This window comes from Drosophila obscura, unplaced genomic scaffold, assembly GCF_018151105.1.
Source record: "Drosophila obscura isolate BZ-5 IFL unplaced genomic scaffold, ASM1815110v1 contig_29, whole genome shotgun sequence".
Classification (NCBI taxonomy): domain Eukaryota; kingdom Metazoa; phylum Arthropoda; class Insecta; order Diptera; family Drosophilidae; genus Drosophila; species Drosophila obscura.
In genome coordinates, this window is record NW_024542816.1 from 1,655,963 (window position 1) to 1,670,341 (window position 14,379).

The 14,379-nt window shown below is 46.1% G+C and overlaps 1 protein-coding gene across 1 annotated transcript in view; it reads left to right on the forward strand.

The window, feature by feature from the left end:
• LOC111076066 (fasciclin-2) overlaps positions 1–14,379 on the forward strand; it is a 77,003-nt gene that overhangs the window by 48,830 nt on the left and 13,794 nt on the right. Inside the window, 2 exon segments of the mRNA XM_022369665.2 lie at positions 5,364–5,538; positions 11,928–12,091. Coding sequence (XP_022225357.2) covers positions 5,364–5,538; positions 11,928–12,091 — 339 coding nt within the window.

Here is a 14,379-nt window from a genome sequence, read left to right on the forward strand (position 1 = left end):
ATTAGCACCACCGCAGGAATACCCTGTACCCTGCCTGTGCAGGCATAGACTTTCGCAAAGGAAACCCCTGGAACAAAAGTACTGTAGCCTGCAGGCAGCTGTGGACTCCAAGCCGAAATGCAGGCAATCGACCGAGGGGCACTGCCGCATGACCAGCTAGAAATTAGATAACTAAAATAGGGAATTTTAGAACTAGTATTATCAGGCATTAATGCCAAGAAATACTCGTAATTTTGTTTGCCAGAAGAATCTCCGCCAGTTCAGCTCAGGGTCTCATATGCCCTCCAGGGTATGCCCTCCAAGGGTATCGAAAGGCTATGCGGGAGGAAACGAAGTAAAATTGTCAATGTCTGCCTGCTCAGTCTGCTGCTCGTGCTTCAGCGCCCCGGCCCCCCTGCACCCAACCACTCGTTGGCCTATTTAAAAATTCAAAAGGCATCCAAAGCGATGCAGTGGTGGGTTGCGGGACGGCTGGGGGGGGCGCGACCACTTGAGGCGGCGGCTGTTCCAGTTTCCTGTCGCCGCCGTCGCACAAAAGTATGCAACATGTCAGCACAGACGCGCCAGCCGAAAGCCGAAAGAAAGAGCGAAACAAAAGCGCAAGAGAGAGAGAGCGAGAGAGAGAAGGCAAGAAAGAAAACATAACGGGAAAATATTATAACGAGTGCAAACAGTGGATGGGGTAGGGCAAGGCAGTGGGAGAGAGAGAGGTCTGTCTGCAGTGCAGCTACAAGGGGGAGAGAGAGAGAGATGGATGCCTGCCTGCCTGCCCACCTAACGGTAATGCCATCAAATATGCCAAACATGTAGGCTACAAAAGGCTGAAGGATGTGGGCGGGTTGTGTGTGCCGTGCTACTTTCATGTTTTTATTGTGCAAATAAATTTGGCCTTGAATGGACCACCCAACCACCCACCCACGCAACCTCTGCCTCAAGGTAAGCCTCACAGAGACAGAAAGAGGAGTACACTGCAACAAAAAATACAAATAAACAAAATTGAATGAAAATGCATCCATCAGTATGCGATCACAGGCTTTGCAGCACTCCCTCAGTCCAGCTGCCATTTGCCCCGAGTGCAGCAGCTGGGCATTGGAGCCGCCGGCCCCTCGGTTCTTGTCTGCCCCTCGTGGCATCTTTATTTTCCACTGGTTCTATATTTTTAGTGAATACTTATTGATTTATCGTCTCTAATGCTGCTGTTGTTGAGTGCTCTGTGTGCTGCTGGTTTGATTGGTGGTTGCATCTAAATACCCCAATTTGATTGGCATTGCCTTTAGTGGCGCTGTCCTGCGAGCTCTCTTCATATCGCTACTGCAGGCACCCAACTATTAGCAGATCGAAGAGGCATGATCCCCCTCTCTCTCTCTCTCTCTCTCTGCTTGGCTTGCAGTGTAGCCGTCGCAAATATTGATCTCCTTTCAGTCTCAAACGTTTCCTTTGATCTCTCTCACTTTCTCGTGTGTTTCTTTTCGTGCTTCGCTCTCTTGAGCGTAAATTTAGGCTGCTCTCGATACTGCAATTGAAGTCTATTTTTGGACGCGGCTCAGGTCTTGGGGCACACGCCACTTGAGCACGCCCCACCCCGAATGGGCGCAGTGGCAGTGGCAGTGGAAGGCTGGACAATATTTGCCCGTAAGCGTAAGCTGCTTTTTTTTTCTGTTCTTTTTTTTTGTCGCTGGGTCGGGAACTATTTTGCACTCATAATTCAGAAACTAACTTTTTGGCGGCTAGCAAAAGGGGGGGAGGGCGTGCATGTGGGTGTCGGCGCGGGCGTGGGCGTTTCTGGGATTACATAAATCAACAATTTTTTGGTCTACCCAAAACGAAACGCAACGAAAGAGCGAACCAACTTTTAAGCAAACAAATATTAATTTTAACTTTTGCCTCGGCCCTCTCTCTCTCGCTCTCTCTCTGACACCCTCTCGCTGTCCCTCTCTTTCTGGCAATAAAAGCTGAAGAGTGCAGGCAAAATAAAATCCATTTGCTGCATTTAAAGCTTTAAAACTTGTTACCCACCACCACCCACTGTGTGCTGGCAAAGAGTGTGTTAATTTTTTCCATGCATTGCCATTTTAATGTGCACTTTTTAATTGTTTTCCAACAATATTTTGCTGTGCGCGTCATGAATTAATTGCAGTTGGATGCTGAGCGAAAGAATATGTCCAGCAGTTGGCCCACACGCACACAGGCGACGACATTTACTGCACCGATGCGCCCTCGTCGGATAATTGTCAGCGGCGTTTCACCGATGCACGTAGAGCTTGTTTTTCCCATTGGTAAAATGGGCATGACTGGGCCTGGGCTGGGCTGCTGATCATTCACCATTGTCCTTAGAGCTCTATCCTACAGGATATGCTTCTGTAGCGACAGATGGGACAGCAATCACTCACACTCGATGGCGGCCTGGCCTTCTCTTAGCCTGCGAATGTCCAAGTTTACCGATGGTAAATTATAGCATCGGTGCTTATCGTGTAGTGTTATTTCTGACTCTCTCTCTCTCTGTCTCTGTCTCTCCCTCTGTTCTTTGCTCGCTTTTGAGCGCGCTCCTCTGAGCCTCACGATAATTCTTAACCACTTGTTTATTTATGCGGCGTCCGGAAGAGCCACACACACAGCCATACACACTCCCACACTCCCACTCAGCCACACCCACACCAATGTCCCTCAGGGGAGCAGGCAGAGGAGCGGAGAGGAGAGGAAGGATGAGCTCCAAAGATAATGTGTGCACATGTGTGTGTGTGTGTGTGTGAGTGTGTGCGCCTTTATTTATGCAACATGCATTTAAAATAAAATAAATATAAATTAAGCATAAGGCGCCAGAGCCCCCGCACCTCCCACCCACCCAGAGAGCGAAGATAGAGAGAGAAGAGACAGCGCATCGCTGGATGCCCTTCGCTATGCAGAAGAAGCAGAAAGAGCGAAAGGGAGGTGACAGATAGATAAAAACAGACAGGAAGAGTAATGGACGATAGAGCGAGAGGGAGTGGGAGAGTGAGAAAGAGTAATGGCGATGGAGAAAGAGAAAGAAAAAGAGAGAGACTAAGAGTAATGGCTGCCCAGATACAGAGTGGGAAGAGCGCGCAACAAGTGATCGCGTCAATTCGATCCCGAAGCATCGTCAGCGTCAGTCGATAAATAATCGCTTAATCGGAAATGCTGCACCAATTAGATAAATGTTTGAGGGGCAGCAATAGCCCCAGCATCTCTGCTGAATAGTTTTGTCTTCTGCGCTGTCCGGGAAGAGCATTCGCCAGTTGCCCTGCCCCATCCCATCGCTTGTGTGGTGTGGTTTTTTTTTTATTGCGCGCATTATTCCCACATTTTTTTCGTCGGTCTCCCTGCCGCCTGTTGGCGGGGTGGGGTGGGGTGGGCGTGCGCCATTTTGTTGCCTTGCATTAATTGCAATGCAAAAAGGCAACGTCGCATAAATTTCTCATATTTAATTTCGCCGGAGCCGCGGCAGATGCTAGCCAGAGATGGAGCAGCAGCAGCAGCAGCAGCAGCAATGGGTGAAGCCCGTGGGCCAGTTTAATGCACTCTCTGTTGCATGCACCCCGTTCTGCCGCACCCACACCCACACCCACTGCCACTTCCACTTCCACTGGTATTTGTTTACTACGCTACCCACTCAGATGTGTGTGGTGGTGGCATCGTTTACATTAAATTATTTATGCACTCGACTGTGCACTGCGGCACTTGCGACAAACAAACAAAAAAAAAAAATGTGAGACCCCAAAAAAATGACCAAGATCGACCACAGGGACATCCTGGGGTACTCAAAGAACAAAAAGCGGATCTAGCAGCTAATTTATGTCTGAAATAATGCTGGGCAGGAGGCATCACAGAAGTGGCCCCACGCGCAATTGTCGGCGTCAACTGCGTTCTGGCGGAGTCGGGCAGAGTCGGGCAGTCCAATATACCCCTCGTATAATGCACGGGTAATCCACGCGAGCACTGGCTGCTCCACCACCAAAAAGAAAGCTGGCCTGATCCCAGCTGGGTGGCTGGCACTGTCACGCCCCACCCTCTGGGCATCCATCCACCACTTTAAGCGCTGCGGCCAAATGTTGACCGAACCATAAAAATGCTCAACAAATGTGCGGACACTGGCCATTAAGGTTCTACTCCGCTGCTTAACTTGAACTTGGCCAAGGACTAAGCCAAGCTCTTTCTCTTGCCTGCCCTGCCCTCCTGCTTGCTGCCAAGTCAACTGGGAGAGTGTCCAATAAAATGTCAAAGAAAATGGCCAAAAGGCTTTTAATTGTAATGAAAATGAAAAGGAAAATGCTGCAGGAAACTTTTGCACTGGATTTAAGTTTAAGAAGCGGCTCTGCCGCTCTCTCTCTGTCTCTGTCTCTGTCTCTCTTTCTATCTCTTTCGTTTTGGCCATTGTGTGACCCCGTTACAAAGGGGTTTCATGAGCGTTTAATTGTCGGTAATTAGCTAGATGAACAATGGCCAACTTTTCAGCTGCGAGAGGAGTCTGCCGGATGGCGGCGGATGGTGGCTGGAGCTGGGGAAACTTTTGTGAGTAGCTCGACAAAAGCTGTGTTGTAGGTCCCCGAAGGAGCGAGGGACAAAGAATGCACTCAACAAGGAGAAGGAGAAGCCAATTGATGGCAGCATACTTAAAGGGCAGGCAAAAATTTTAAGGGAAATCTGTGATACAAATAAACGACAGTTTGCTGATATGGAAAAACAGAAAATCAAAGTTAGTTTGATACTGATTAAGGATTTTAAGTATTTTTCAATAACCCCTTTATGGCCCAAGTTTTTTTTTTTGTTTTTGAAGACTGAAATAATTAATTTTCCAATGCCCAAAACTATTTTGGCTCGCTACAGCAACGCAAACCCAATTAAAAATGCCTTAAAAAAGTATTTAAAATTTTTTTTTAATAAATTTCAATGCATATTTCCTTCCATTAATTTATCGTACAACAAAAAAAAAAAATGTGACTTTAATTTCACTAGAAATTTCGATTGAAATTTGCCTTTCATTAAATTGACACTCACACAGATACGCACGCACACACACACATGGGCATAATGAGTGGAGGCGAAAATTACAAAGGTCCAACAGTCCCCCCACACACCCTCCACCCACCCACAGTGTGGCACACCGCCACAGCTCTGCCCCTCAGCAGCCCCTTGCCTTTGTTCGCGGCAGAGAGGCAATTAAAATTAATTTAAATTTACTCGCCTGTGCAAATGAGCTGTGGAAAAAGGCCACACACAGAAAAAGACAGAGGCAGAGACAGAGAAAAAAAAACAAAGGCCACTATCCCATTTTAAGAAATTTACTTTTAAATGCCACTTTAACACTCTCTTTTTAACACATTTTTTCACTCTCCATCTATTTGCAGAGCTAGGCCAGGCGGATCTGTTGCCTAGTCTGGAGATCCTGCCGATGCAGGAGGTGCAGCGCAAGCCCGTGGGCAAGTCGCTGATCCTCACGTGCCGACCCACAGTGCCGGAGCCAGCCTTGGTGGCCGATCTGCAATGGAAGGACAACATGAACAATACTATTCTGCCCAAGCCGTAAGTGTGCAAAACAAACAGATCCATCAATCACTCAATCAATCAATCAATCAATCAATCATCGATTCCCGATTGATGCATATGTTTATTGGTGTGTGGTTTCTTGGTATTTAGCTGCAAGAATGCACTCAAATTTAGATCAAAAAAATATGCGGAGTTCGAATGGATTGAGGCATTTGCTGTGGCAGAATTTCTCATTCACTTTTTGGTTTAATTCTCATTCGAATTCGGCCTGACTTTGAGTGCATTCAAATGCAGAGAGCAGCTAGCAAATCCAAGCACTGATATACATACATACACATATATATGCTATATATATACCCTATATGTACCCCGTGTTGTAGGCCCAATTATGATCCACTGTACGATTCCAAGGGGAATAGAAGGAAAGCGTAAGTGAAAGTCGCGACATGCAAGAACAACATTTCATAGTAAACAGTGCCACAGTGACTGTTAAAAGTAACCCAACCCAGTAACAGTAACAGTAACTGCAACCAGTATCTCAGAGTAATAAAAAACTTCGCAGTATCCAAAAAGATGGACAGAGAACTCAAACCTTATCCTATCCAATATCCATATCCAATATCCTTGCAGAAAGTAATAAGTACAGTACACACCTAAAATGGTAGTCGAATGCATGTATCCGTCCGTTGTTTTGGGGACTTAACCCCCATCATTCTGCAGCATTTTGGCAGGCTCAGTGTTTCTGTAAGGGTATTTTGGATGCCATCTTCGGTGCGTCGAAGTCTTCCACCCCTTCCCACCCTCTTTGTAGATCCGCTCTACTGCTCTTTTGTTGATGTTTTTGTTTTTGTGTTTTTTTTTTTGTGGCATGATTGATTGTTTTACGTACGTTGATTTGTTGTTAACTCATTTTGCTGTACGCCGATAAATGCATTTTGCGCGGGCATTTGACATTGGACCTTTGACCCATACTCACACACACACACATCAATTTCCCCCGCCTCATATTCTCAGCCATCAGCGATGGTTAGCTCTGCCTCATGCGATTCCATTCAATTAGCTGTTGAACTAACCTTCTCCCCCTCATCCACTAATGATTGACAAATGTGTGGCAACCCTGGCTAGACGAGCGCATGTCCCGGCAGCCCTGCCAGAATTTTGTTTTCCAAAATAAATCTTAAAGGGACTTGGACTGTACCTTGAAGAAGCTGCAGCAGTGTGTGAAATAAGAGCTGCCAGTTTTCCAGCTGCAGGTACAGTTGTGTCTGACAGAGAAAGCAGAAATCCATTGATAAAGTGCCGTTACAACAGGTACAGTCATCACTAAGGCATAGAAATTGCCAGAGAATCCTAGGGGATGTTTTTCCCCTCAGTCAGTATCCAAACGAAATACAAGAAAAAACAATGACTGCAATCTTGCAATTGTACGAAAAATCTCACTGTTCTCCAAATGAAATTACGGAAAATTGCAATTACTGGCCGAATCAATCAAGGAATCCGAACGAAAGCTTTCCGTTTTTTCTAGGCTCCTGGGAAACATGTCAGACAGAGGCCAAGGGAAATGCGGCAGGCGATGGGCAATGCGAATGGAAATTCTTGAGCGGAACATTCAGATTCAGATACGGACTGAGATATTGTAGTCCGAGAGGTGGAACACTCTGGCGGTGTGCGTGTGAAAAGCGAAATCGTGTTAATTAATTTGCCTGCCGACTGGCCCCGAAAATCGGCAGGGGGGCTGCCCGGGGGCGACACCTGACCCGGTCAATGCTTAGCTCTCAGTTACTTCCTCTGCCCCACCACCTAAAAAAGGGTGAACCCCCGAGGGGGTAACCAGCCCACGATTGCGTACCAATTAACCTCGTTTCCCACTTCAGAGCTGCAGAGGTGCCGAGAAGGAGAAGTAGCAGCAAAACTTGGGCCAGTGCAAAATTTCATGTTTGGCTTTGGCCCAAAAAACATTTTGTATTATTTTTTGCTTGAATATTCAGTTGGCCAACAGCTTTTGTTGGGTGGAGGAGGGCAGGGGGAGTGTGCTGCGAGTACTACTTTTTGCTATGTGTGTGTGTGTGTGTGTGTGTGGGTTTTTCTTTTATTTGTTCAGCTTTAATTATCGCTTGGTGGATGGTTTGGAAATTATGCTGGGGCAACCCTGGCATCCACATCGCACACGCACTGGCACTCCTCGCGCGTTTAGTTCGATGGCCAGAAACCAGGAAACATTTTTCTAAATTTTGCGTTCTGTCTCTCTACCCCCCACCCCCCTTGAATATCCCTTGGTACTGCAGATGATGTATGTGTTCTATGGACAGGATCTCTCATTGCTCTCTCCTTTTGCGTATACCCCTTAATTTTGATGGAGCTGCGAAGCAGCCAAATATCTATCTCAGGAATAACATGCTTTGGTTTCAAATTTGGCTTTTTTCTGCATGGAAATCCACTCTTAAATTGATCGAAAATTTATCGATATTCCAGCTGAATTCCGATTTAAATCCCTCGCCTTTTTGCCTGCCATCCTCCGCAGGGTATTCCCTTTTTCGAGAGTTTTATTTTTCCTCTTTTGTTGTTTGGCTGCTGGTGGGTTTATTATTTTTTTTTTTTTGGGAGAGACGCCACGCCCCCACACACACGCCCACTCTCAACAGTACGGTGCGTTTGCTGCATTGCATACTTGCAGGCGCGAAATGTAATTAAGCTGCCCAAAAACCGAACGGGCTCCGCATATTCTCCCCCATTCAGCCGCACACAAATCCCTGCCCCGAAGAGCGCGTGTGGCAGGGGCGTTGTTTTTGCACCCTCCTCGAGTTAATTAAAACGATTAAGTTCGGCATAGTTTTGCGGCCGTGCATTGTCCGCATTTTTGGGGGCTTTTTGCCGCTGCTGCAGGGGCTGGCATGCCTCCAGCTGCATGGCATGGTAGTAGATCAGAGCTTGGAATTGTGCAAGTGATTTGTGGGAGGCTACAGACTAACACTTAACGGAAACAGGATCATCAGCAGCGACAGTTCGGAAAAGAAGAGGCAGCAGCTCTGATCTGTGGTTGTGAGAGCAATTGCCGCGCTCAATGGTTTGTGATTGTGATTGTGGCAGATGGAGAATCCGTGCACCCGACTCGCGACTCCTTGAATCACGACTCTGGCTCCCTGGTGGCTCATTCCAGGATTCAATAACAGTGACAATCGCAGCAGAAACAACGACAAAAGCGCCATCTTGATGCGCGTCTAACGGCCAAAAGAAAATGCAATAAAAAGTGGAGTCCCCAAGGCGCCAATTGGGTGATCGAATGAGAGGGAGATGGTGTTTGAGTGAGACAGAGAGAGAGAGAGAGACAGGCCACAATGATGTACCCAAGAGACAATCAACCAAACAAAAAAAAAAAAATAAAAGAAAAAGCAGCAAAAAAAGAAAGAGAGACATTTCTTTTTTTTTACGTATGCGTAACGTCTCTTTCCCAGTCCCGCTCTCTCTCTCTCTTTCTGTCTCCATCTTTTATTGTTCTTGTTGCGGTTCTTTTTTCGCCCTTCTCCTTTGTGTGTGTGTGTGTGTGTGTACTGCTTGGCGCAATATTAAAAATCCGAACGCAAATATGCAGCGACATTTTTTCTGCACAATGTCTTCTTCCGCTTCGAACCGCACTCCCAGCCACCACTTTTTCCCCCCCCCTCTGGCTCCCTCCCTGCGTAACGGCAAACGCTGTCGCTGTGTTTTTGCCCAGCGCAGGATTCCCGGCCATATTGAATACCCTGTAAGCGAAGAATATTCCATTGCAAAATGTGGAAATTTTAGAGATTTTTTGTGAGCAGAATTGGCGTAGAACTTAAGCTACGTAAGCTGGCATACCCATCGAAAATACCGTACATAAAAATATGCCTCTAAGTACAGGGTATTTTGCTGTCGGTACTCCATTCGCTTGATGACATTTTTTGGCTCGTGCTTTTTATTTTTGTATGCGCCTCTTCGACAACTTTTGTTAGCATAATTTTCGGGGCGCAGGCAACGACGACGTTTTCTATGCACCACACACGCACAGCTGTGTTTTGTGTGTGTGTGTGTGCGATTGCTGTTTGTGCATGTGTGTGTGTGTATTTGTAAGGCAAACAAATACCCCGCATGCCATGCCGTACGTATTTTTTTTTTTGTCTGAATTTTTTTGGCAACAATTGGGCGAAACGCAAATCGAACGCAGGTTGTGCCTCCTCCACTCCGTATTTGCCGTATTCCGGATACCATATTCTCCGTACACACACACAAACACACGCACACAAATGCAAACAAACACAAACATGTATTCGTTCAATATATAAAACCAATTACATTCGTAAAAACAAAAGTAGGAGGAAAAATAGTAGAAGGAAAAGCTGAAGAAGTGGCAGGCACGAGTAGGAGGCAGGAGGCAGAAGGCAGGCGGCAGGAGGCTGCTGGATGTTGATGATGACGACGACTGTCAAAAAATTGAAATCCCCAAAAGGAGGGGAGGGGAAAGCAGGGCAGGCAAGGCAGGCAAGGATATTTTGACAGAACCGGAGGGAGAGAGGGAGCGAGGAAGGAAGGAAGGAGGCGGAACATGCGTTGACTTTACGCTTATTCCATGGATTGCAATCCATTCGCAATATGTACACTGCCTCCTACAGCCTGCCCCCTGCCTCCCACAGCCTGCCCCCTGCCACCCACAGCCTTCCCCCTGCCTCGTGCCTGCTGCCTTTTAACCCCTCTCAAGTCAAAAAGTTCTTTCAGTATTTCTTATTCATCTGAAGGCCGAACCCTTCTGTCTCTTGCATACCTGCATGACAAACTCAGGCAGGAACTATTTTTTTCAATTATATTGCAACTTCCCAGCGATGACGATGCAGTTTGACTCTCGATCAACAGCGACCGATGGGCACTGCTGTTTAACGCGTGGCAAATGTAACCAGAAAGTATTTACGCTGTTTGGTATATCATCTTTGTCTGCAAAATCTGTACATCCAATGGGAGATCTATCCTGCTGCCGCCTCTTGTTCTTATTCTTCTGTAATTTATGCTGTTTGGGGATCTACAAAATGCTGTAACTCCAAGAGGGTATCGTCCAGTTCAATGGACCCTTCTTCCCTTCTTTTACCTCTTCTTCTTGTTGCTGCTGCTGCTGCTGTTTTTATATTTGATATCGTTGCGTCCGTTTCCGTTTCAGTTCTCGTTTTTGTTTTGCCCACTCTCATAATAATCATAATAATAACTGCTCCCTCTCTCTCTCTCTCTTTGCTCTTCTCTATGCATATTTAGTTTCGGGGGGAGCCCCATGGAAACTTTTTTAATTAATTAGTACGTGAGCTGCTCAATGGGCGGGCAGCAACAGCAGCTCTAGCGGGCAGTCCGAAAGGGGGGTTCGTGTTCCATGTTCGTTGCTCTGCCATAATTTGTTGGCTTTATGCGATTTACTGTACACAAATTCGTGCACAAATCGCATGGAAATTAAAGCCAGAGGCGTGAAAACTTTCCACATGGCCAACACTTCTCGTGCCGGCAGGGGGGTGGGGTGAGGGATGGTTAATGGAATGGGAGTTTCCAGTTTTAAAAAGCCATCAAAAAATTTAACTGGCAGAATCGGTTATGAAAAGGGTTTCCCGACATGTCAGGGGCGAAAGCTCTGACAGGATCAAAGACCCAATCCATGCCAAGCTGTCCTTTAGATGTTGGATGGAAACGAAAACAGTTAAGCGGTAATGAAACGGTTAGGAACGGCTTAGGTTTCTAAAAGAGAAATATTTAAGTGGAAAGGAAAGAAATGCGCAAATTGAAAAGAATCATCCAATTACTTGCATCATACTTGCATACCCTGCTGCTGCTTGCCTTGCCACACAGCAAAGCTGAGCGAAAAGCCACTTGCCCCCCGAGTGACGGTGACCTCATGCTTACGGCACACATACACCTACACACACACACACACACCTACACACACAATGCAAAGCCAAAGGAATTTTCCCATTTAGCTGGCAAATTTGGTGGAAAATGCGAGAAAATATATTTATATTCGTATATGGCGAAAAAGGGAAATGGGAAATGGGGGAAATGTGTAAACGGGAAATGGGAAAAATGCGTAGCACATTTCCGTTTGTGTGTGTGTGGAAAAAGGCATGCAAATTCAGAAGAAACGAAGTGGAAAGAGTAGGAACTAACACGCAGCCATATAGCTCCATATAGCCCCATAGCCTCACAGCCACACACAGCAATCGTTATAATCATTGTGCATAAAAATAATAATTATACGTACATATATTCTCCTGCTCCCCCCCGCCCATGCGAAAGCATATATGTACTTACATTCGTTTACTCGTACTCTTCTACCATTTGAAAATGCATATTTTTCTGTTACTAATACCCAAAAAAACAAAAAAACAAAAACAACCAAAGACAAAAAAAAAAACTCATTCGTTTCCTCCACCTATCCACAGAACGGGTCGAAACCAGCCACCCATGTACACGGAGACGCTGCCCGGCGAGAGCCTCGCCTTGATGATTTCCTCCCTGACGGTGGAGATGGGCGGCAAGTACTACTGCACTGCGTCCTATGCAAATACCGAAATTCTCGAGACGAGCGTCACAATTACAACTTATGGTGAGTCCTTGCTTCCAACCCCCCCCCCCATTCTGCTCTTCCACGCGGAATACTTTCAGAGAAGGCAAACGATAATGATGATTCGCATTCGCATTCTCATTATCATTATCGTTATCGTTATCATTACTATGAGTGTTATTGCCCTTTGTGTTTGTGTTTGTTGCTGTTGTTCCTCTGGATGGTAAGTATTTTGAATGGTGTACTGTACCGTAGTGCTTTAGTGCGTTGCTGTACTTTAGTTAAATGTAATTTCAAATTTTCAATCAAAGAGCAGCCAGAAAAAGTACAAAAGTGTGACAAGACAGGAAGAAACGGTTTTTCTCTGACCCGCACTGATCGCAGCTATGTAACGAGACTGTACCAAGCAGTGTGTCTGGCATTTTACAACACTGGAACAGAGAAAAAAGAACAGCACAAGTTTGAAAACACTCATGGTGCTATTTCTCACAGATTCAACAGTTTGATTGATATTTAATGTAATATATTACAATCTTTGATGGCCCAAAGTAAATGTTTAAATAAAGGAAAATTTCTATTTCCTTAATGCTCGCTTCAATCTAAATGCAGAACGGGACTTAGTAGTCGCTGTTGTGAGAAAACTTTGTCATTACTTTGCTGCTGGCTGTTGTCATGCTTGACTTGTCACCATTTTGATTAGCGAACCCGCCTTGTGACTGGCTCTGAGAGTAATCGCCGTTCAACGTGATTCCCGCTCGGTGCCTGCCACCGTTCATTTGTCTTGTTAGCAGTTTGTGTCCCCAGCACACGGTTCCAACTACATCTACCAGTTTGAAGTACAGTCTGCAGTCCAGTGCAGTGCAAGAGCAAGTGCAGCATTGAAGGGCAGTAAGAAATTACAGTTTCGCTTGGATTTCATTACAAGAGAGAGTAGAGAAAGGAGTGAGAGACGGGAGTGCAGCGGACATGTATAAAACAAAATGGATGCGTCCGGCACAAAGCAATCGAGCAGCCAGCCAAACACACACTCACACATGGGGAAGGCAGAGGCAAAAACCCGTTGCCCAATAAGCAGGACACGCCACGCACACACCTTCTTCTGCCAGAGCAAGCCCCATGGCCATGGAATGGAAGCCCTCCTTCGAAATGGATAGTCGAGTGCACATAAGCAGAGGCACTGCCGTGCTCCACCGTGCGCGCTCTCAAGCTCGAAAAACTTTTACGAGATTGATTTTTCTGAGCAATTTAAAGTTCGTTCTCATTGCACACGGCACACGGTACAAACCACGATTCTCTGCTCCTGTGCAACCACTTTGTCTGTTGGTGATATGTGAGGAACTGTTGCTGGTCCCGGGCCCGGCCCCGGCCCTGTCCTGTCCTTTCCTTTCCTGACAAAACTCTCATTGAGTGGTGGGCCAGTATCAGGTTGTTGCTGCGTTTGAAATGAAATCAAATATGTTGCTGTGCAACAATTTGTTCCTGATATGGGCACTCCTTTTCTGTCATCATCCTTCTCTCCTCAGAGTCTCACCAATTGCCCCTGTCCACACTTTCCGGTTCGATGTCGCAGTCGAGTACGGCCTTTTGTTTGATTTTGGGTTTGTTATCCACTGGTGGGTTGGATGACGGGGTAGATCTGTGGGCACAATTGACACCAGTGTTGACAAATGCCAGGATGCACAGTACGTGGTTTAGTCACTGGATATTAAGGAGGCAGTGCTGTCAAATTGTTTGTACAAATTCCAGGACCCGTTCCAAAGCTACGATCAGCTTTGTGCCAATGCCAGGCACTCATTGCACAGACAGACAGAGACACAGATTTAGAAGTTGATCATTTTCAGTTTTCGAGAGTGTCAGGAAGAACCAATGGTACCGTCCCTATCTATGGGTTCCTCCATCAAGGTGGGTCAATAAATATTATTTTCTGTTGGATTTTAGCTATTTTCTGTTTTTATTTTTGTTATTTTTCTTCCAGTCTTGGGTAATGGCAGCAGCAGCCCGTGGTACAGTCCCATAACCATAACTAAAGCCTTAATCAATGAGTAGTGGTCTATTTTTGCATACTTTTAAATGAGCTGTTGGTCAAGGCTTATGTACGTGTGTGTGTGTGCCTTGTGTTTCGAGTGTTGAGTGTCGTCTGTCGTTCACATTTTAAAGAGCTACTGCACTTCCGAGCTGGAATATTCCATGTTCAGCCTGTGGTAAGCCCCAGCCATCAGCCGTTCTACTGTCTTCTGTCTCCTGTCCTCGTGCTCCCCTGCAACGTTCAACGTGCAACCGACTCGACCAGCTTTCAAATACAAAACCCAACAGCAGTTAGTTATCAACAC